The 23642-nt window shown below is 41.0% G+C and overlaps 1 protein-coding gene across 1 annotated transcript in view; it reads left to right on the top strand.

Annotated features, from left to right (window-relative positions):
• Lekr1 (leucine, glutamate and lysine rich 1) overlaps positions 1-23642 on the top strand; it is a 103338-nt gene that overhangs the window by 67034 nt on the left and 12662 nt on the right. Inside the window, exons 8-11 of the mRNA XM_042685660.1 lie at positions 6201-6278; positions 6623-6826; positions 17761-17854; positions 22616-22780. Coding sequence (XP_042541594.1) covers positions 6201-6278; positions 6623-6826; positions 17761-17854; positions 22616-22780 — 541 coding nt within the window. The remainder of the gene's footprint in view (positions 1-6200; positions 6279-6622; positions 6827-17760; positions 17855-22615; positions 22781-23642) is intronic.

Here is a 23642-nt window from a genome sequence, read left to right on the forward strand (position 1 = left end):
GTTGCATTAGTTCATCCTTTGTCCTGCAGTTTCTGTGATTCCCTTTCCCTTCCACAGACCAGATAAACTTATACATAAAAGGGTACAGAAAACTGAAACCGGAAAAAAAAAAAAAAGAACTGCATACAGGGCATAATAAGAACCTCTCTCAATACACAAGATTATCACTGTGGTTCAAATACAGTAAACTTAATGTGAAATATTCTCTGAATTTATTTTCTTATCTTTATTGTCTGTCCACAAGAAACAATATTGAAGTTGTTTTTTTTTTTTTTTTTTGGGGGGGGGTCCGGTCATGTGGTCTGAACTCTGGGCCTGGGCGCTGTCCCTCAGCTCTTTAGCTCAAGGCTAACGCTCTACCACTTGAGCCACAGCGCCACTTCTGGCTTTTTTCTTTTTGCTTATGTGGTGCTGAGGAATCGAATCCAGGGCCTCATGCCTGCAAGGCAAAGTGCTCTACCACTGAGCTACCTTCCCAGCCCCTGAAGTTGTTTCTTGAAACTACCAATTTTAGGTTCAAAATGGATTTACTTCCTTTGAAATGACAGCTTTATACATCATATAAGTGAGAAAATACTTGAAAGTAAATGGAAGAAAATGACCTTGTAAAATACTCAGAGCATGATTTCTTTTAAAAATTAACTTTATTCAGAAATGATACCAGAAACATAACATACCTATAATTATAATACTAAAGTAGAATATACATTTGAAAAAGCAAATTCTTTTACTTTGCATAGTCTGGTAGCTTTGGTTTTCAGTTCCTGGATTTTGGAAGGATGAGCCTCAGAAGAAATACAAATATTTAGGGTGCTTAGCAACTAAATGGTTGTTTTGCTCATGGCTATTCCTAAGAACAATCTATTTACTCAAAGACCCAATAACATAAGACCAATTCCAAAAATACCACATCAAATTAATCTATACTTAGGTTAGTTGTAGCAAAATGTTTTTAAATTACATTTTTATTATCTTTAAGTAGTTTCACACAAGAAGTTTCTGGAAGACAAGAAACATGGGTACAGTCTTTTTTCATTGGTATTTCCTTCTCTCATCACATATCATCAGGAAAGGTTTTGCCCATAGATTTCTCATGGGGAAAGTTAGCTCATCCGGCCACATCTCCTGTGTGACACCTGCTCCTGGAGGGCCAAGAACTGATGGAGAAGTGAATAAACAGGTGGTGCCCACACTGGCCTGTGCTGGGGGGGGGGGGAGGTTCGTGGTTGCAGCAAATACAGAAGATAGGGGTGGGGTGCTTGCACAGTTAGGGGAGACAATAAACATAGCAGTAGGCTTACTGGAAAAAGGAATGAAGCTTGCTGGTTTTTACATGAACTGACTTTTTCCAGAATTCTTTGTGAGACATCCCGCTTAATATTAGCACCTGCTTTTGTGGGCATTTGTAACATATTCTATGACAAGTATTATGAGAAGTGATGAGTTGAAGTAGAATGGAGCTGACTCACTGATGCTAATGACCTGCCAGAATTTACCATCTAACCATAGGAATGCTGGCGGCATTTTTACAGTTATAAAATGAGTACTTTTGACCCACAGATTGACCTTTCTGAAAATTAAAAACTGAAGGGCGGAACAACTGAGGGTAGCCCATGCTAGAGACCTTTTCTTCACACAGCTATCCAGTATCTAAACAGTTGAGCATATGTGTTGTATGGATTTTAACATAAGGGGAAAAGGCAGCCCATAAATGGATGAGACTTTCGGTTTTCCTCTGAGATTTTTAAAGAAAATGCTTCCTATGGCTTATGAAAACATTTGCAAGCAGAGATCTTTATCAGTTAGAGTGTTCTGGGCTGAAAGTATGGGTTCAGTGGATCTTGATCAGCAGTACCATCTAGGTGTTCCTTCTGTCTGCAGCCTGCTGGCTTCAGCACTGGCTTCAGCCCAAAGCTAGCTCCCTCGCAGTTCCAAGTACCAAATATAAATGGGGAGGGCCACACAGGTGGGACACACACACACACACACACACACACACACATACACACACACACACACACAGAGCACTGCCCAGGGCCAGCAAGCAGTCCTCTCTCACATCTCTTAGTGAGGACTCTTCATACACCCTTTCCTAAAGGAATCTCTGGGAAGGGAACCAGAACTGCAGTGAAGGTAGGCCCAGCAGGACCAATCCTGAGAGCAGATGATAGTTGGACTCTGAGAGCCAGGAGGCATGCTGGTGAGCCAGGGGTGGTTGCTCAGTGGCAGAGCATCAGTGCTGCTCCAAAAAGTTCCTGATGAAGCTGTCTACACATGTGATGCTTCAATTCAGGAAATAGTGAGAGCTATAAAGGCTGTGGATGCAATTTTGTTGATTTTAAGTATATGTATATACACACATAGATAGAATATGAAATGTGCTTACTACCCTCACGTAGATATGAAATATATACATGTATATCAGGATAAAGATATATGCATAGTTTGTGTGTGTATGCGTGCACACAAGCGCACACATGAGATACGGAGTGGGAACATTCTCTGTTATTGGGATGTAAGTATAAATGTTTTGGTTTTCTTCTTGTGGCTTTTCGCTTAAAGGATTTTTTTGTCCAGCACGCACAGGTGGCCTAGTGCCATTCCAGTGTTAACTGTAGCTCTGCTTGTCACATGACCCTAACTTGAATAGGCCAGGTTTGTCTGAGCAATTCAAACAAGTGTAGCCTATTGTTGGCCAGCATTGTTGTATACACACAGTGGGTATTGGAGTAGCAAGCTCCCACAGAGCTACTTGGGTGATTTAGCTAATACTAACAGCTGCAAAATCTAGAGCAGGGACAGTAGCAGGTGAATGGTCAGCAAGAATGATATATTTTTGATAGACTGAGCAAATGACCTTCCTGAGCAGATGACCTTTAAGATGGGAATGGCAGCCCTGGGCTGACCATGCCAACATGCCAACATCTGAGAGCAGGGGCACAAGGACAGGCTCCGTTTCTTGGAAAGGAGTTTTACAGGTTCAGCAGGGCATGGGCCCAGCTACCATAGATAGAATAATGGTGCCCCAAAGATGTTAATGTCCCCTGGTCCCCGAGATCTGTGGCTATGCTCCTTACAGGCATATGGCACTCGAAGATGGGATTAAATTAAGGACTTCAGATGGGGAATTTTCCCCGGGCTGTGCAGGTGTCCCAATGCTACCATCAGGTCCTGTCAGAAGGGAGTCAAGTGGATGAAATCGTGGGAGGAAATGTGGGGATGGAAGCAGAGGAAACTGTGGTGTTGTTGGCAGAGAGGAGGCGGCTGCAGTTAAGACAGGCCATCTCTAGAAGCTCCCGACCTCCTCACAAAGCAGTTCCAGCCACACCTTGGTTTCAGGACTCCAGCCTAGAGAACTGTAAACTGGTTAGTGGGTTGCTGAACACGAAGCTTGGGATTCAAGTTTTCTCCACCACTGCGTTTAGGGGAGGGCAGCAGGAAGTTGGGAAGAGTTTTTAGACAAGAAAGTGGTCACAGCTTCAGGCGGCTGCTGCTTAGAGAACAGAGTGGAAATCAAGGAAAGTGTGAAAAAACCATGTTTCATGCAAGTGAGAAGCAGCCCAAGGCTGTGGTGAGGGGGAAGAGAAGGAAGGGCGGAAGTATGTTAGCCAGGATTGCCTGTGGGGAAGGACACTGCAAGGGAAAAGGAAGAGCCATGGGGCCTGAGGTTTTCAGCCTCTAGGTAGACAGTTGAGAGGCCTAGTCTCCAAAGTTGGGCTCCTAGAACCACTACTGAGTAGTTCTGTCGCCTTAGGCCAGTTACTTCCTTTGTGCTCAGTTCTTCCAATTGTAAATTAGGAGTGCCTTCTGCATTGAGGAGATCTTTAAGGTATCATTGCTGTTATTATTGTGTTGAAGTAGGAAAAGTTGCAAAAGAGATTCAATAAAATTGTTTAGGAAAAAAAAAGAACAAAAGTTCAAATCACAGTATGTGTAAAAGAACCATGGCTATATTCTAATTAGAGAAAATCTTACCACTTACACTATGAACAAAAAAAAGCAATGCTTTTGACCACATTGGCATTGAGGTACATTTTAGGTGGCAAAGTGGAACTATCCAGGAGATGGTTCAAGAATGGCTATTTCTTACGCAGGAATAAAAATATATGCACAAGTGACTTTGAAATTAGGGGGAAATAGCCTGCCATTTCATGTTGTTTCCTTGGTCCTGACTGGCAGCAGCCGCCTGAGGCCTCAAGGAAGTTGAAGAAAAAGGATTAAGTTTGTTGAGAGTAAAGGAAGAATGTAGAGCTTAAGAGACTTAGGCACACTTTCTGTTCTTTCTAGTTCCTTCCATCCTAGCCAAGAGGAAGCTAACAATTGGGTAGTAAAGAGCATACTGAAGAAAGGACTGAATTAGCCTTCTGTAAGGGAGGTTCTTGGGATGGCAGCCTGTGGACATGATCAATAATGTAAAATAAGCATCCCAAGGAGGTCCTCCTTCTCATTGGGAAAACAAGTGTGGGTCTAAACATATCATAGAATTTATGATGGAGCTGTTCAGTCTCAAAGCATTTTTATTTCACACACACACACACTTTAAACTCACACCCATCTTTCAGTTTAGCTGTTGACTGAATGATAACCCTGTATGGCACTGCCCCTACTGGGCAGGAGGATAGAGTTCAGCGTAAATATCTGATAGAGTCCTAATGAATGATTTGCTTTGTGAACTGAATTGGCTGTTGAAATAGAGTGTGACACAATCTGTCCATATTTAGTTAATGAAAACTCACAGGAGGGACCAAAGGCAATTATTTCCTTCTTTGGCAGGTCCAGTCTTTTAGATAGATAAGGGAATAGCAAAGGGAAATTTTCTTCTAGCACCTGCTGTTGTCCAAGAGTCCTTAATTTAAAATAACTGCTAGGCCAGTGTGCCACATTTCAGGCCATTGCTTTCTGGGTTCCCACAGTGGTGACATGTCTTTATAGCTGTGACACATGTAGAAGCACATGACAGCCCTCTCCCTTCCCCAAGACGTTCAGTGTGATCACAGGCCAGGTGTTGCCTAACTTTTCAACAAATTTAATGGAGGAGTATTGTTCTGTTCTGCTCATAAGAAGTCTAGAGAAGATATATTTTTAATTTTAAGTTGTACAAAGGCATTTCAATTGAAGTCAGATTATAAGTACAATTCATCTTTCTCTTGAGAATGAGTCACACATTTTTGTTCCAGTATATGATCAGTTTTGCTCTATTCTAAACATTGTGAATATTATGTTATAGAGACTCTGAATCTGTTATTTTCTATAAAAAATAATATAGGGTTGGGGGTAGTGTCATTTTAAGCAAATGGTTAACTTGTTTGGTCTCAAACTCCAAACTCTGTCTCTAGGACAGCAGCTCAGTCTCAGTTTAGTTCTTTTATCTTTAGGCTTCTTGGAATCTGCTCTGTGCACCTGGAGTTCAGAGCTCAGCAGAATTTGTGTTTAGACTGGGTAGGGTGGTGTATACCTGTAATTCCAGCTTTGAAGGAGGTGTAGGTAGGAGGATTGTAATATATACATATATATATATATATACATATACATACATATATACATATATATGCATGCCCAGAATTACAGTATAATATAATATTATGTATAGAACTTAGGGCCTCATGTTTATATATAATATGTATATTATATATATAAAACTTGGAACCTCATGCATATATATATATATATATATACAGTATGTATGTATGCACACATATATATGTGTGTGTATGTATGTATTCTCTTCTATTCAGGGGTAACCTTTCACTTTCCAGCAGCTGTGGTTACTCCAAACACTGTCCTCATTGTTTGAGCCAAAAAGCCAAGAGTTTTCTACCAGAGTTTACGTTCCTCTGCATGGTCCACCCCGAGACCTGCCTTCAGGCTTAAAATAATCTAAAAAACAGCCTGATTTTATGCTAGTACCTCACTCAAGGAACAAGTTTCCCTGAGAAACTTCCTTCTCCTGGCTACTTTCCAAAACCTTTAGATAGGGTTTTGTTTGTTTTTGTTTTTAATGTTGTCTAGAGTTTATTCTTTATTTAGAAATAGAGAAGTGTGGTAGAAGCTAATATTGCCTTTATTGAAGTGGATTGGGTGTTCATTTCTTTAAAGGAATTACAGTTGAAGATGCTGTGAAAGTCTTTCTATAGAGGAGTAAAACAGTGATTTAGAAAAGCTTGTGCTTTAAGTAATTTGGTGTAATTTTGTTATTTTAGGAATAAATCTAATGAAGCTGATGACTATCAACGAGAACTTAGAAAACTGAAGTTTGAATCCATTGTTTCTGAATCACGGTATACACTGCAGATATTTTCACTAGTATTTTAATTATTGAATTTGAAACCATATTTTAATATTATTTTATTTGAAATGTACTTCATTTTTTAATGTCCTTATTTATACATGCAGCCCCCTACCTCAGACTTTTAATGACTTGACATTGTTCACTGCTTTTGTCTGTGCCCAGATAGAACATTTAACATCACAGAACTATCCATCTCCTCAACAGTTTTCATTTTTAAAAGTACAGTTGTAGTCTATAATGTAAATGAGCTTTCTATAGAAGTACAAAATCACAGTATAAGAACATAGTATCTAATGCATGCTGGCAGGGTTATTTTTCTATTCTTTTTTTTAGGCATACTAGGCTACTTAAAGAAAAAGAAGACTCTTTAATGTCTTGTCAACAAATGTATAAAACTTTACAGGAAGAGCTGACTGCAACAGAAAAGCAAGAAGATGACCTGAAAAGAAGAACGAATCATGCAGAAAATGAACTAGAGATAACCAAAAGTCTTCTGAATCAAACTAAGGAAGATGTTTTAGCCCTGAAAAATGAAAGGTGCAGTCTTACAAAATTTTTTTATGTTTAAGTCGATATTCCATATAGTTTCAAAACATCAATGTCTGGTTTGTTATAATAACATTAAAACACAGGATTAAAGATTTATTTCACCTGCAGTCACTGTACTTCATCACCTAATTTTCAGGTGATGAAACCAGAAACCATGTTGAATGTGTTGAAACCCCACAGTTAGTGACAGCAGAGATGGAGTTCAGATTGCATTTGGTGTGAGATTTCTGTGGAAAAAGATGACAAACGATTGCTGAAGTCTATTAGTTTTCAACAGAAAAAAAAAAAAAAAAAAAACCTTTTATAGAAAGGTATAAGAAGTCCTTTTTTATACCCCACTTCCTGTTTCTTGGCTCCTGCTTTTCTTTACTCCTCCTCCTTTTTCCGCATATCTCTTTGAGAATCTGCCCCAGGCAAAGATAACCTCCTCCTTTAGTGATGTCGAGAAGCATATTGGCCCAGTCTTCCAATATTTTTATTCAGTTAACTTATCTTTAATCAGTCTGTAATAACTTTTCAACTCTGCTTTCTTTTAATTTTCATTAGTTTAGTATGTCTTGGCTCGTTCCTTTTCAGTCCTTTTTAAAATGCATATCTGATCATCACATAAACTTTGTTCCTCTTGTTGGTTTAAAAAAAATGTAGTCTTTACTAGATTAGTCCAAGCTAGGTCCTAGTGGCTCACGCCTGCTATCCTAGTTCAAAAGTAGGTCAAGCAGACAAAAATCCATGAGACTCTTAGCACCAATTAACCAGCAAAATGCCGGACTAGAGACTCAAGTGGCAGAGTACTACCTATGAGCAAAAAACATCTGAAAGTGCAAGACCTGAGTTCAAGTCCCAGTAGCAGAACCAAAAACAGAAAGATTATTCCACTTACATCTATTGATAAATTAGCAGATGTTTGTTGATAGATTGTCAATAATTCTTCTAGAATTATTATACTTTAGAAGAACAGTTTTGGTAAGGCCAGGAATGCTTATTTTGTCCTTTCTGTGTAGACAGCATATGATGAGTTCTGCTTGTTTTTCTTCTTCCTATCATCACTTTTTCAAGTTCGAATTATTTTATTTAATGACTATAATTTGGAAGCTTCATACTTTTTTACTCTTTATAAAGAGGTTTTAGAGGAATTATTGTCTGTCTCTGGCTGCAGTCTGAGGAAGTGATTTTTATAAATATATTGAAGCTCAGCTGTATCAGTAGAAACATGCAGGGCCCTCTGCAAGGTCACTTTCAAACAGCACTCTCCCTGGAACCAAACATGTTTAGCTGTTTTTATTTTTCTTATGATTAGAGTCACTCCCTCTGCTCTGAGCACTTACAAGAAGGGTGGCTTCCGGCGGCTTCTAGAGAGTGGCCATACCATAGAATGCCCTCTTGCTTCTTGCCTCATTTTCTTATATCCTTGCCCCTGCTCCTCTCTCCTGTGAAGAAACAGGTGAGACATGACTTTCTCCTCATTGGTACGTAAGGTTTTGAAGTGGTGTCTGTTACACAGGAAAGATTAAGATGTACTTGTCACAGTTATACGATTGTAGCATTTCTCTTAGACATAAACATTCCCCTTTTCATGTTCCAGGCTGCTTCCAGATTTTGTCTGTCTTGGTTTCTACTCTGTCCTAGAGCCTAGCACATAAATATTTGTTGAGTGCATGCATAAAGGAAGGAATGAATCTGTCATTTGCTGTGGGTAATTCAGCCGTCGGCCCGGTACCCACCAATAACCAGAGAACAGGCTCTCTATATCTGTAATGTGGGTTAGCAACTGATGCCATGACAATGACCCTCAGTATAACATTTTCAAATCAGCTACATATCACAGTGGAAACCACAGGTTTATTCACTGAGCACTTATATATGCTCAATGAATCTATGTAAAACATGGTGAATCTTTCTCCCCTTTTTCTTTCCCAACCTTTCTATTTATGTCTCAGGCTCCTCACACAATGCCTCAAGTCCTCTCAGTGCTACTGGCAGACCTGTGTCGTCTTGTCTTGGCCTGTGCAAGAATCCCACAGCCCATTCTTAAGCCAGCCCAACGGCACTGGAGTGGTGTCGAACACCTGTGAAGCAGGTGTCATTTTCCACTTTTCATACATGAGAACACTAAGGTGAGCCAAGGCTGAACTTCTGGCTCAGGGTCACAGAGCTGACAAAGACAGAACAGAACTTTCAGTGTGTGACATTGGGTCTTCGGCTTCACATTTCCATCTACACAGCTAGCACACTTTCCTCTGTATTCACTTGAAGGGCTGTTTGGTCAGTTTCAAGGTGTGACCTCTGTCTTCTCTCTCTCAAGCGTGTTGTAGCAACAAGTGTTCAGGGGACGCTGGCCCTGAAGGAAACCCAGTGTTGTGCCTTTGTGTCCCCTCTTCCATTCCTTGCCCCCTCTCATGCTAGGGACTCTTCTGTTCACTCGATAAACATGAGAGATGTCCTCTCTCTAATGCCTCAGCAAAATCAGAAGAACAGCTGTATCTCCAGGTTGGAAATAGAATAGAAACTTTGACAACCACATTCTAAAAGGAAACAAATGCTTCATGCTTTGTTTCTTTACTGAAGCTTGAGATGTTACCAAAGAAAGTAGAGGCAATGAGAAGTGGTTAAGGATATCTAATATTAGATATACAAAAAAAGAATTCAGGGCTCCGTCATCCCATAGTGTGGCTTACAGAATTAGACCAGCAGAGGTGTAAACCACCCCACCTTGCACCCCTCCCCACCCCGGGCCAATGTCAAGCCTAGGCAGCTTAACCACTGGAACACTCCTTTTCTTTATATGTGAGATGGGCAGTTCTAACAGCTGTGGAATACTGATGTGTCTCATTTACATGTTTTAGGTTGAAGACACTCAGAATGTATTATTTTCCTCCTCTTCGTCGTTCTCTAGGCTAGCCACTCCTCACTAATTTTTATGCCCTGCTCTGTCCATGTAGATATTCAATAACTTGAGTTCAAAGTTATCTGCTGTATGCCTTTAGCCGTGAAGATGAACCCCTACAGCCACTCCCCATGGATGCTGTTCTGTTGGTTTAGAGCATTACCAATGAAGGATTTCAAGTACTGTCTGTCTAAGAATCGCCTCTGTCTCTGATTTGCTATGCCCTGTGAGCTCTGGGAGCAGCCGTCTCCCTAGCTTCCCATGGTAGCTCACACCTACAGTTTTCTGTGGAGGCAGAGGTGGTGGTAACATCAAAATCATCTCTGTGATTGACAATATGAAGACGTCTCTAAAAGAACAACTCATGAAACAGAATTTAAATCTGTTATTTTGGCATTATGGTTTGACATTTGTTTAAAGTTACATTTTTAGCTATAATTAAAGAAATCTGGATTGTTTTGCATGTAAATAAATTCTCATTTTCTTTTTAGCTTAAGAGTGTTTAAAGTTAAATGTGTTTTTTAATGAAATTTTTAATTTCTTAATTGTAAGTCTATCCTAATTTGCCTATTATGTTAACTCAAAAAATGTTAATAGAAAACGATCTGATGAGATTATAGAGAGGCCCCCTCTGCGCTGTATGTAAAACAAGGCAGCATGACATCATTCAGAGGGCTCAAGGCCCACATAAGCTTGGGCTAGCTCAGCCGCTTGCGTCACCTGGGAGAGAGTCTTGTACTGCTCTGTGATTGTTTCCTCTAAGAATGTGGGCATTGTGTTAACATATTTCTAGGGAATAACCAGAAAGAACCTCAAGTATTCCTTGAGTTAAAACATTGCTTAACACATAGAAGACACTGATACATTGGCTAGATGGATGGATGAAGGAAGTAAATTTAATTCCAGTTAAGGAACTGATTACAGAATTTGAACATGTAAAGCTCCTCCTAGTTTTTCTTTAGGCTCAGAGAACTGCTGACTTGCTTTTAAAAGAAAAATCAGAGCTAGGAATAAAGCATGTAGTGGTAATCTATCTGATTCTGAGTAAAATTCAGATTTAAGGCTGAAAACTGTTTTGTTTCCTATAATATCAAAGTATGAGCATCTCAGAACAGGTCCTGAAGAGACAGGCAGGTATCTAAACAGCTGTACACCTTCAGCTTTGCATAACATGGACTAAGCTCTTATAATGACTCTGATTCCTCATAATTCCTCTCAATTTTTAACAAAAAGTCCCACATAGTCATTTCTCTTTTAACTTCCTTCCCATGCAGGGTTGTTTCATCTTGTCACTGTCTCAAAATGGTTTTGTAATGTGAGTGGTATTTGAGCATTTTAATGGAGTACTGCATACATGCAGCTTTCACTTTGGGAATTGGGATGACCATCTCTATGCATCAATCACTGCCCATTTTATTCTAGTCAAGAATAAGTAGAGCAGCTGGACTCTGATGGCTCATACCTCTAATGCTAGCTACACAAGAGACTGAGATCTGAGGATCACAGTTCGGGCAGGAAAGGCCATGAGATCCAATTAATCACAAAAATCCAGAAGTGGAGCTGGGCTCAAACAGTAGAGTACTACTAGCCTTGAGCAAAAATGCTCAGGGACAACATACAGGCCCTGAGTTCAAGCTCCACAACTGACAAAAAAAAGGAAGAAAGAATGAGGAGAGCTTATAATATCACTTATAATTATCCTTTCTGCTTGTCCCATTAAGCATTCACAGTGAAATAGTCTGAGTCAGCAAGAGGCCCAGCAAGGAATCAAAGCAATGTAAAGGTCTCTCCCATTCAGTGAAGAAATTGCCATGGCAGATGTAAATTTATATATTCTGGCAACTCCTTTAAAATATCTTCTACTTTGTAATAATATCTTAACAGATGCCACAAGTCTTTGAAAACTGGGTGACTAATGATCACTTTGTTGGCTTTGTGGGAACCCCGGCCCACTCTGTTTTAGCTGCCGTAATCCACCAGACAAACAGTTTAGCTTCTGTTCCAAAGAGAAACATAAAGTGATGCTTTGTCCTGGGCCCGTCAGTGGAATGGATGTGGAATGGCTTCTGTTGGCTTAGAATCAAAATTATTCTGACATCTCAGATACTCAGGGCCATCTACTTTGTAGGAAAAGTAACTTCTAAGGTCTCCTTTCAAACTAGAAGTCTACCTTGCAAGATAAAGTGAATCCAAAACAGGGGCAAGGGAGAGAAAAAGAGAAGAAATAGAGTGCACCAAATTGCCACAACTCTGCTGTCGGCCCATTTGTAATAAACACATGCCAGCTACATCTGTGCTATGATCCAGCCATTTTGACAATCACTACTACTTTAATTGAAGTGCTTCATTATTTCTACTTGTTGCTGTTCTGACTTACGATTATAAGTCTAAAAGTGCATCTAGTTGTGTATCTAGTTGAAGTTGTGTAATTATAATAGTTTCTTATTGATGTTATTACATACATTTAGTGGCTTAAGACAGCATTAATGTATGAACTCATAGTTCTTACGTTATATCAGACCTTCAAGTGACCTCATCACAATCAGAAGCTTGTTCTGAAGGGGAAAACAAGTATAGACTACACTATGATATCTGCAAAGATGCATCTCATGAAATTGCATTTCCAGGGCATAATAAATAACTCACAGAACCTAGTCAAATGGACATAAATGCCTAATTTTAAAAATGAGGAAAAGACTTGAGCAGACTGTTGAGTGATCAACTTCACAGCCAATTGATATACTAAAAGGTGCCCAATATCCTCAGTCATCAGGGAAATGCAAATCAAAACCACCAAGAGATAACACTGTGTGTGCTTTTAGAATGTCTAAAATTAAAAAGCTGGAAACTACCAAGTGTTGGAAAGGATAAGGGGAGTTGGAACTCATACCTGCTGAGGGAGTGTCAACTTGTGTGATTTCTTTGGAAAATGGTTTATAGGTCTCTTTAAAAGCTAAGTATGAACTGGGCACTGGTGGCTCACACCTGTAAGTCTAGCTACTCAGGAGGCTGAGATCTGAAGATTGGGATTCAAAGCCAGTCGGGCAGGAAAGTCCATGTGGACTCTTACCAAAGAGCTAGAAGTTGAGCTATGGCTCAATCGGTAGAGTGCTAACCTTGAGAAAAAGAAGCTCATGGACAGTGCCCACGCTGGGGGGTGGGGGAGGAGGGTAGTAGAGGGAGAAGTTCAAAAAGTGGGGAAAGAAATGCACAACTACAATAATGAGGGAAACCTTGTTGGAGGTGCATTTCTTAGATGGGTACAGGGAGTGTGTTGGAGGGGGCAGAATTGATTGGAATACGGTGTAAACCTGTGGAGATGTAACCGTGCACACTCCCTCCTTGTATAACTGATATAAGCCAAAAAGAAAAAAAAAACCATTAACTAAAAAAACTGCAAAAGAATGCTTTTCCTTTCTTTGACAGTCTCTCAGCTTGTCACAATAGTCTTCTGTTTCTATTTACAGTCATGTGCCCTCAGACAGGACAGGGTGAGCGCAAGCCTAAGAGGCACTGGCCCTCCCCAAAGCCAGGCCTCCAGCAGAGATGACATCAGACCCACGTGGAGGCAGGGAGGGAGGCTGACAGCAGCTAGGGCTGGAGGGCATGGCATGAGGTGATCTGGAGACTGGGCGAGCCCCCCCCCCCCCCCCCTCCCCGGCCTGGGGGATCTACCAGGCTTCACTGTATAAACAAATTCAAAGAAAAACAACCTTGGAAACGTCTGGATGGGAAATGCAGGAACATAAAGCCCAGGCACAGGCACTGCAGGCTGGGGCTGTGCACAGCGGTGGGAGACACACCCAAGAGCCCTCCAGACACTGCTGGGGTCTTTGCTTACTGTCTCTCCGTGTGTGGCTTGCTTTCTTGTACACTATTCCTTCTTGCGAAACTTTCTCCTTGTTGCTATTGTTTTTGTTATTGTTATTTTGTGGCAAGAGGGCTTTATCTCTGGGCTACCTCCGGGTCTTTTTCACCTTTGTTTTTGTCTTGCTATTTTGGCCAGCCTGGCCCAGCCTGTGAGCCTCCCAAGTAGTTGGTACCACAGGTATCAACCACCACCAGACTATTTCAAAGAGTTTTTACATGAGGCTCGTGAATTGAAGATAAACTTTCAGGTATATTTTTGTTTTAGCTTCATTCTGAAAGATAGCTTTGTTCCATATTTAATTTTAGGATCCTGATTTTTCCCAAAGGACACTGAATCTTCTACTCTGTTCTTTTCTTGCCATCTTTTATTTCTGTTGAGAGTAAATTTTCAATATCTTAGTCAACATCTTATAAGACCTCTAACTTTGTTGCTCTTTAGCTTCACAAATGAGGTTCTTAGATACGCAATTTCGTTTTATTAATCATGGGTTTTATTTTTTAATTGCAGGATTTGCAATCCAGAATTCCTAGATTTACAAGTTAGGTTTTTCATCAGTGTGGACTATTCTTCCCAAATACTGTTTTCTCCCCCACCCTGACATCTCTGTTTTGGAAATGATGACTGATGTATCTTTTTTTTTTTTTTGACTGATGTATCTTTTAATTCTGTTCCCCATATGTTTGAGTTTCCTTGTATATTTCCACACTTTGTATTCTCATTTTCTGTTCTCATCTTTCGGCTTTTTCAGCTGTGAGTAATCATTCACAGAGATACTCACTGTGTTTTTATTTCAGTTATCCTTTTCACTACTATACAGTCTAGTTACTTTTAAACTTCATCACTCAAGGAAGTCAGTCTATTTCCTCTAACATGTTAACCATGCTATTTTTTAATGTAAGTGTTAGTAGGGTCCTTGACTTGTTCCAGATTTTTAGAAAGTTTTCAGCATCTTCTCATTCAGTGTACAGATTATACCTAGCCTTTATTTTGTGTTGATAAAAGTTCTCCCTATACTAATATGTTCAGTGTTATCACGAAGGGATGCTGAACTCCAGTAAAGCCTTTTCTGTATCTATTGAGAGAATCTGATGGTTTGGTCCTTTCTGTTGCTATGGTATATGTTTATTGATTTTCATAGGTCAAATTATCCTGCTTCCTTGGATGAAAGCGCCTTTGGATTCAGCCTGCTAATAGTTTGTTGAGGATTTTTTTTAAATTTAATTTAATTTTATTTGTGAACATACTGTACAGAGGGGTTACAATTACATGGGCAGGATAATGCGTACATTTCTTACCAAGCATTGCAGCCTCCTCCTTTGGTTTACCCTTCACATCCCTTCCCAGCCTTTCCCCTCCCCCTCAATCTGTTGAGGATTTTTGAATCTGTGTTTATTAAGGATACGGGCCTATAGCATTCTATTTTTGTTGTGTCCCTGTCTGGCTTTGGTTCAGGATAATGCTGGCCTTTAAAATGTAATGGGGAAAGTCCCTCCTCTTGCGTTTACTTTGGCACAGTTTAGAAAGAATTGGTGCAAGCTCTTGAAGTGTTGGGTAGAACCCAGCAGTGAGGCGTATGGCCCTGAGCTCTCCCTTGATGAGAGACTTTCTATTTCTAATTCAGTCTTATTACTGTAATTGTTCTGTTAAAGTTTCCTACTTCTTTATGATTCAGTCTTGGTGAGATATATGTGTCCACAAATGAATCTAATTCTCAGGTGAGCCTTTGTATTTATGTAGGGTCAGCTGTAATGTCCCTCTTGTCTTATTTGAATATTCTTTTTTGTTTTTGTTTTTTTTTTGGGGGGGTCCGGTCGTGGGGCCTGAACTCTGGGCCTGGGCACTGTCCCTCAGCTCTTCAGCTCATGGCTAGTGCTCTACCACTTGAGCCACAACACCACTTCCGGCTTTTTTTCTTTTTGCTTATGTGGTGCTGAGGAATCGAACCCAGGGCCTCATGCATGCAAGGCAAGCGCTCTACCACTAAGCCACCTTCCCAGTCCCCTCTTTTTTCTTTTTCTTAAAGTAGTTATGAGTTTTTATCCATTTTCTTTACCTTTTTTTTTTTTTTGGTCCGGTCGTGGGGCCTGAACTCTGGGCTTGGGCACTGTCCCTCAGCTCTTCAGCTCAAGGCTAGCGTTCTACCGCTTAAGCCACAGCGCCACTTCCGGCTTTTTTCTTTTTGTTTATGTGGTGCTGAGGAATCGAACCCAGGGCTTCATGCATGCAAGGCAAGCGCTCTACCACTGAGCCAACTTCCCAGCCCCCCTAGCCCCTTTCTTTACCTTTTTGAAAAAAGTTCTTTTTAATTTTCATAATTTTTAGTATCTATTTTATTTATTTCTAGTTCCTTTGAGATACAGCATTGAATTATTTGACATCCTTTTTTAAAAATGTAGGAATCGAGTACTGTAGACTTTTACCCTGTTATACTGTTTTTATAGTGTTTCATAGGTTTTGGTATATTCTTTGTTTTTATTTGTTACAAGAAATAAACTTTTTCTTTTTTATCTCTTCCTTAAGTCCATTGGTTGTTCACTAGTGAGTAGTATAATGTCCATGTATTTGTATATTTTTGAAAGTTAATTTCTAGTTTTATTGCACTGTGATGAAAAAGATACTCAATATAATTTCAGGGTTTTTTTTTAACTTGTTGATACCTGTTTTCTGACCCAATTCTATTGAATGAATACTACAAAGAGAAAAGCAAGTCAAAGATGACTTGAAAATTTCAAGCCCAAGGTTTGAAATTTAGAAGACTATTTAGAGGAGTTTTTATTTCAGTTGTCTTTTTCACTACTAAACAGTCTAGTTACTTTTAAATTTCATCAGAAATTTCAACAGAAAATGAGAATCCAAAATGTGGAAATATACAAGGAAGCTCAAACATGGGGAACAGAATTAAAAGACTTGAGACTATTTAGACGAGTTTTAATTTATTGAAAATTACCAGAATATAGAAGAAAGGAAGATTGCAGGAGATAGTGGTGAATTTGTTTCCTTGGTTTTTGGGGGTTTTTTTTGGAGATAGAAAGGGAATGGTAAAGGAAAATACAGGAATGGGGAGAAGGAATAAACCCTGGAGAAGTATCCTGACAGAAAATGAGCGTGGAGGCTCTCCAAGGAGGGAGGAGTCCTGGCCTACACACGGTTTTGTCACTACCTGTGACATTAAAGGCCTTCACTTCAGTGTCCCTGTGAAATGTTCCCATGAATCTCTCATCCTTATTTCTACCCAGAGGAACACACATTAAACATCAAGATCCGTTTATGTCCTGTAATCCCAGCAATTGAGAGACAGAGGCAAGAGAATCATGCATTCAAGGCCAGCATGAACAATATAGAGAGGCCCGATTGTTTAAAAAAGCCCATTTACATAGATGAAAATGTCAAAATGTTCCTTATATTTCCTTTTCCAATGCCTTACAGTTTGTATCCCATGTAACTCCTAATATTGCCGTTTGTTCCTATCAATATCTGAGATTAGTAGAAGAAAAAATAAATTTAGCAAACACTGAATATTCATTGAACTTGGGTGTATCCCAGAATATTTTCTTTTTTTTAGAAACATTATTATCTAGTGTTAAAATTTAATCATTAATTTTTTAAATTTCTTTATTTTTTGTGCTGGTCTTGGGAATTGAACTCAAGGCCTGGATTCTTTCCCTGAGCTTCTTTTGCTCAAGGTTGGTGCTCTACCCTTTGAGCCACAGCTGTACTTTGAGCTCTTTGGTAGTATATTAGAGATGAGAATCTCACAGACTTTCCTGCCTAGTCTGGCTTCAAACTGTGATCCTCAGATCTCAGCTTCCTGAGTAGCTAGGATTACAGGTGTGAGCCACCAGTGCCTGGCTTAATCACCAATTTTTTTGAGCCACAACCCATAATATCATTTATATTTGTGATTGCACATGTGTTAATACTATTTCACATAAAAATAATAACATTGATAACTAAGAGAAAGTTACCCCCAAGAAAGCACTTCCCATGTATGCATTAAAGTTTTCAAGTTGCCACTAACCACTAAAATAGTATATAGTAGCCAATATATATTGCTAGTAAGAATAAGCAGACTAAGGTATGCAAGAATGTTCTCTGAACCAGGAAGTGCGACTTTGGAAGAGGGTCAGGGGTGAGTCTTTACTCATGTGTTGGGTTTATGGTTTTCAGGGAATTGATGCTGCTTTCCCACCAGAAAAGCATCGGGCAGCTGCAGGAAACCCTTAGACAGAAGCTGCTGAACGATGATAACTGGAGGGAGAAGGTAACGGCGGGCGGCTTTGCTGGGCGCCTGGCTTTGCTGGCTTTGCTGGCTTTGCAGACTCCTGTCCACTTGCCAGAACACTATGCACATGCTTTTCTCTACTTCTGCACACACTTGTGCTTCTCCCTGAAATCTCCAGCACCAAATGTTCTTAGGATGATTGTATTTTTCAATGCTAGCAATGTCATGGGACATCAAAAGTAAACACAGATCTTGAAATCTTGTAGAAATCAAGCCCTTAGTTTGCACTGGGAAATGGAAGTTTAGCTTTCAGATGTTTCCTTTTCTCCCACCACAATGTGTGTTTTACTACATTCTTAAAAGCAAGGGAATATTAATCCATATACCTTCTCTACTTCTAAGGAGATATAATGTAAGAGAATGAAAAATTACTTAAAAGTTATTCAGTTATGAACTTCTGACATTTGCTCTGCGACAGTAAAATGAACATTTAGCTTGCCATTAACTCAGAGGTTCAACAATGCACATTTGTTATTTTAATCATTTTAAAGTCATATTTTTAAAAATATAACTAATTTTATTTAATATTCACATATTTAATATGTATTAATAAATATTACATAATCATAGTCATATTAGAAATATGACTTTAATTTTTAAAAAATCATTAGTCCCCACCATCCAGACTTCACACATAGGTCAGTCACATGTCAGTGGTAATCAACCCCTCCCTGCCCCAAACTTCCAGGACTGCTGAGTGGCCAGGCCTGTCCTGCATACAGAGCCCCAGCCTTCCCCTCTCTTCTGATTTTTCTCCTCTGTTTGTTTCTTGCCATGCTGGGGTTGAACCAGGGCCTTGACGTGCTAGGCAAGTGCTCGGCCAAGCTTCAGCCCCAACTGGAGTTTCCTTAGTGTGTCTCAAACTTTTCTCTAGAACCTGGAGCTGGTTACTGATATTCAGGCTATTTGGCTAGACAACAAGAACCATAGATTCTTCCCCTTGAGGCCCAACTTCTGTACCTACAGCAAGCAGTGGCCTCCCTTCTCCTGACATCTCCCGAGGAATCCTCACCCTGCCACCCAGCAGATGGAGGCCTTCTGGTCATTGTTGCTGGCTCAGTCACTTCTAAATTCATCACTTCTGTTTCTAATCATCAAAATACCCTACTTGTACCAGCCCTCTGCAAAGCAATGCTTCTTTCCTGTGTCTTTGAATGTGCAGTCAAGCTAAAATATAAAATGATCATTGTAGAATAAGATTTTAGAATGTGGAGGAAGTTGCTCTCTCTAGTTTATACCTTGTTGTATATAGCTCAGGCTTTTTCTCTTCCTTCTTTGCAAAGCCCCATGCTGCTTTAATTCTAATGTTCATGCATTGTAGTGTACTCATTAGCTGGTCTGTTCTTATTCATCTCCCCTACTCCTCCTAGCAACCCATGTTTAAGATTTAAAAAAGAAGACAGTCAACTTAATATTCAAAACAAGAGACTTATCTTTAAACCCATTCAATTACTAAGATTTTTTAATACCTTGGTGAAAGTCTAGTAGAATAGTCTTTCTACTTACTCTTTAAGGTACTGAAAATTAAAACTACGTTTTGGAAATTAGTTTGTCAGTATGTATCACAGGATATTGTAAATGTCCATCTTTTGACTTAGAAATTTCTCCGATGGAATCAACCTGGGTAGAGATTTAATAGGTTCTCCCTTTCTTCAAACTCCTAACCTCCTCCACTTAAACTGGTGGAGTGACCTTCCTGCCTTGGCTTGAATAGAAGTTCCCATGTCCACATTAACACCCATTATGGAGAAGAGGTCATTGGGAACAGTATCACCCACTCTAGTGTTCCTGTTCATTGTCCCCTGCCCCCCGCATTTCTAATACAGAGTAAGATCAAGCTCATGGTAGCATTTGGCCATATAAAAGCTTTTGTATTTATGCCTTATGCGCAGTTAACTGGTGATGAAATAATATCACGTAATATTTCTGAAGTTCTTTCTAATCAATTGTAGCACAGATGTCTTTTGGCATGTATAATTTCTGTAGTATAAGTGGACATTTCATTTTGCTGAAAGAACATGACTTGTTAATAAATGTCATCATTTAGCCAGCAGTAAATCAAGATTCAGATTAGTGAAGCCAGGAGATGATAATTATATCTTGGCTGTGTCAGCTATTGAGACTCTGAATAAAAAGTTCCCTAAAAGTCCTCTCGTGAGAAGAAAGAATCACTAATATGACATTGTAGTCTCTTTCTTGGGTCACTGTGCCTTTGCGTAGGAATGAAATGTTCTCTTTACAAATATATAATACACATATTAGAATAAATTTCGTAACTTAAATGCTTTTAACATTTAAAAAGTGGATAGAAGTTTGTGTCTGTGCTTAATTATTTTAGAGTATGTAAAAAGCACATAATAGGACCAAATAGTTGCTATGCAACAAGAATGGCACATTTTTAAATAACTACATTTACTAATTGCCAGTGATCTTTGTTGATTTCAAGTATGCTTGGATGCAAAGAGAGAAAATTAATGTGCATGATGAACCTGGAAACCTGGTTCCAAAATGCATAATGCTGTTACTATTTAGTTACCAATTTGTGGTTAAAAAATCTCCGATAACCAGAGTGCTTACCTAATAACCCCTTCGCTTTACTTCTTGACTGTTACTTTTGAGTGCTGTCGACAAATTTCAACTGAGCATTTTCATAGATTATCCAGATATTACATTTAGAAACATTTTAGAATTGCACCAATTGGCCTCATTTTAAACAACAAAACCACAAAAATCTTACTTCCTGACTAGAGTAAATGGATTGGCAGTAAAAGCGCAAGGGGGGAAACGTTTACTTCAAGAATTAGAAAATTCTGAGTTTGACAGGAGGCGGAACGAAACCTCAGCCTCTTCAAGTGGAAGAGGCAGCGAGTAGATGAAGCCAAGAGCAGTGAGGTTTAGGACTGACACTGGGCCGGGATGCATGCGGTCACTGCGGCTATGTTTGTGGACCTGTGTGAGGTGCACGACCCACACGGCGTTGACCGCGCGGGTAACCATCCAAGCTGGGCAGTGGAGCCCATCGGTCCGCCCAGCGCGGCCGAGGCCCAGCGGCCAGGCCAGGCCAGGCAGGGGTAGGGGTGGGGCACTGGAGAGGCCTGGCCGGAGCTGGGGCTGCGCAGCCCGGCCCGGCCTCTGCTGTCCAGCCCACCCTTCAGGCGACCTTCACCCCCACGCCGTGTCATGGGCTGCGGTGTCCGCACAGGCCTGGCGGTGAGTGGTGACCGGTTAGTGGTGCACTGAGAAATTACTAGAACGCTGGGTGGAGCGTTGGAGTAAGGAGGCTGGCCAGCGCTGGGGGAGCGGTGGACACCCGCATGGACACGGGCCTCTCTGGATAGTGCAGACGCAGGGGCGGAAGGGTGAAAGCCAAGGGGTGGGCTGCTGGCTGGGACGCCTGGGTAGTGGACAGCGCTTCAATGAGGGCGGGCCTGTGGGCGGGGCGTATGGAGGGGCGGGCTAGTGGGCGGGGCCGCGTGGAGGGGCGGGCCTCTAGGTGGGGGCGTGTCGAGGGGGAGGGGGAGGCCAGTGGAGGGGAGGGGCTGTGGGCGGGGCCTTGGAGGGGCGCGTTGAGGGGAGGGTGGGGCCATGTGGAAGAGCGGGCCTGTGGGCGGGGCTGTGTGGAGGGGTGGGCCCGTGGATGGGCCATGTCGAGGGGCTGCCAGAGATGAATGGGTGCAAGGATCTGCCATTCCGGGGGGCTCCTTGCCAGCACCCCAAAGTTTCCTTGGTCTTTAGCGGTCAGAGAACTGCCTATTGGAACAATTCTGTCAAGTCCCAAAGACGGTCACCTTTAATCCAGACTTCCCAAGACAGGACCGCCACCCCGTGCGGCCCGGCAGTGTCCCGAGAGAAGCTCGAGTGGGTCCCTGGCTGTCACTCTCCTGTGCTCTCCCGATTTACCCCTCGTGAGTGCGTGTACCAGCACGGACGGCTGTGAGTCTGGAGCTCTGGAGCGACTGTCAAGCCCGTGAGCGCACTACGACCTGTAGCCCACGCTGCCCTCATGCTGTGACCCCGCCTCGTCCGGCGGTCTGTCAGGGGACCAAGTTGCAGCCTAGTGCGTAGTCTCGGGTGGAGAGTCCTGCAGGGAGGAAGGAGGAGGAGCACCGGCAGCGCATGGCCGCGTGCGTGAGCCCTGCGGCCTGCTCCTCCTCCTCCTTGACTGCTCCGAGGCAGGGTGCAAACTCGGTTCCACCCCCACCCGAGCCCTTGCTGCTGCTTTCCGTGAGTTACACAGCGTGCAAGGCTGAGCCAGGGAATTTCTAGAGCCTTCTGTCCCACTGGTGCTGTCTGAGTCAAACTGTGATGCCTGTGTCACTGTCTGTGGCACTGTCTGTTACTCACCCTTCCAGCTTCAGTCACATTTAAAAAGGCAATCTGTGTCCAAAAAAATTTGAAAAGTTAACTTTTGTACATTCTATCTCCTCTGAGTTTTCAGCTGGACTTAGTCTACCAGCCTAAAGTATGTGTGTGCATGTGTGTGTATAAGGGTGGTTATTGAGGACTGAGTTTACAGTATAGGTAACTAATCTTAGTTATTAAGTGATTCAGCTTTTAGTATTTCTGAAAACGGTCATAATACAGTCCTAATTTCTCTACTGATTTTTCAGATTCAAGAAGGTCTTAGGTCTTGGGATCTTACTCTAAGGTCAATGTTCTGGCACGCAGCTAATGTTAACGTTTTATTTCTTTCATTAGAGTATGAGAATAAGTTTTATATGTACTTAATGTTATTTTTAGATTGAAGCTGAAATCGCCAAGGAAAGAGCCCAACATTTGGTTGAATTCCAGGAGCAAGCTCTTCTCTTTAAGGAAGAGGCAAAACTGGAACTTGATATTGAAAAAGAAAAACACCAGGAAATAATCCAAAAATATAAGAAAGAGCATGAAGATCTGCAGGCAAAGGTCTGTAGCTATGTCCATCATATTTAATGTGTTTGGAATTACAGATGTTGGAATTTCCTTCTAAGAACATGGCAGTATCTGCCACCAGTAACTGTTCTTATGGTTGTTGGGCCATGGTTTAGCCACACAGGTAAACTAGTTCGGCTATTCTCTGGCCTGTGGTGATGAAGATAAATGACATAAGTGTATAATTCAGCTATGAATGGATTTATTTTCCTTTACTAAAATAAACTTACCTTTAGAACAGCAATAAGCACATGGCTATTCTGACAACACCTCAAATACCCAGAATAATAATATCCAAATGATAAGATGTTTTACATTTCCCAATAAAGCATACCTTTTTTCCTTTTCTTTTCTTTCTTTTTTTTTTTTTTTTTTTTTTGTGGTGCCAATCCTAACACTTAAACTCACGGCTGGGTCTATAGCACTCAACCCTTTGAGCCACAGCTCCATTTCTGGCTTGCTTTGTAGCTAATTGGAGGTAAGAGTTTCACAGACTTTCCTGTCCAGGCTGTCTTTCAACTGCACTCCTCAGATCTCAGCCTCTTGAATAACTAGAATTACAGGCATGAGCCACCAGCACCAGGCTCAAAACATTTTTTGAATGAAGAACAATATTCTGTAGATGTAATTATACATCCCTATTTGTTAAAGTCTCCCTGGTGGTGGTGTCTGTTTTATTTGCTTGTTTTATGAGACATCATCTAGCTATGTAGCCCAGGCTGGCCTCAAATTCACAAACTTTGGGTCTCAGCTTCCTGAGTGCTAGGATTATAAACTTGTATACAAAACTCAGCAGTGGATCCCTGTTGTGTGTAGTGTTTGTGTGTGTGTGTGTGTGTGTGTGTGTGTATGTGTG

The sequence above is a fragment of the Dipodomys spectabilis genome, unplaced genomic scaffold (assembly GCF_019054845.1).
Source record: "Dipodomys spectabilis isolate Male_0828 unplaced genomic scaffold, ASM1905484v1 ptg000095l, whole genome shotgun sequence".
Classification (NCBI taxonomy): Eukaryota; Metazoa; Chordata; class Mammalia; order Rodentia; family Heteromyidae; genus Dipodomys; species Dipodomys spectabilis.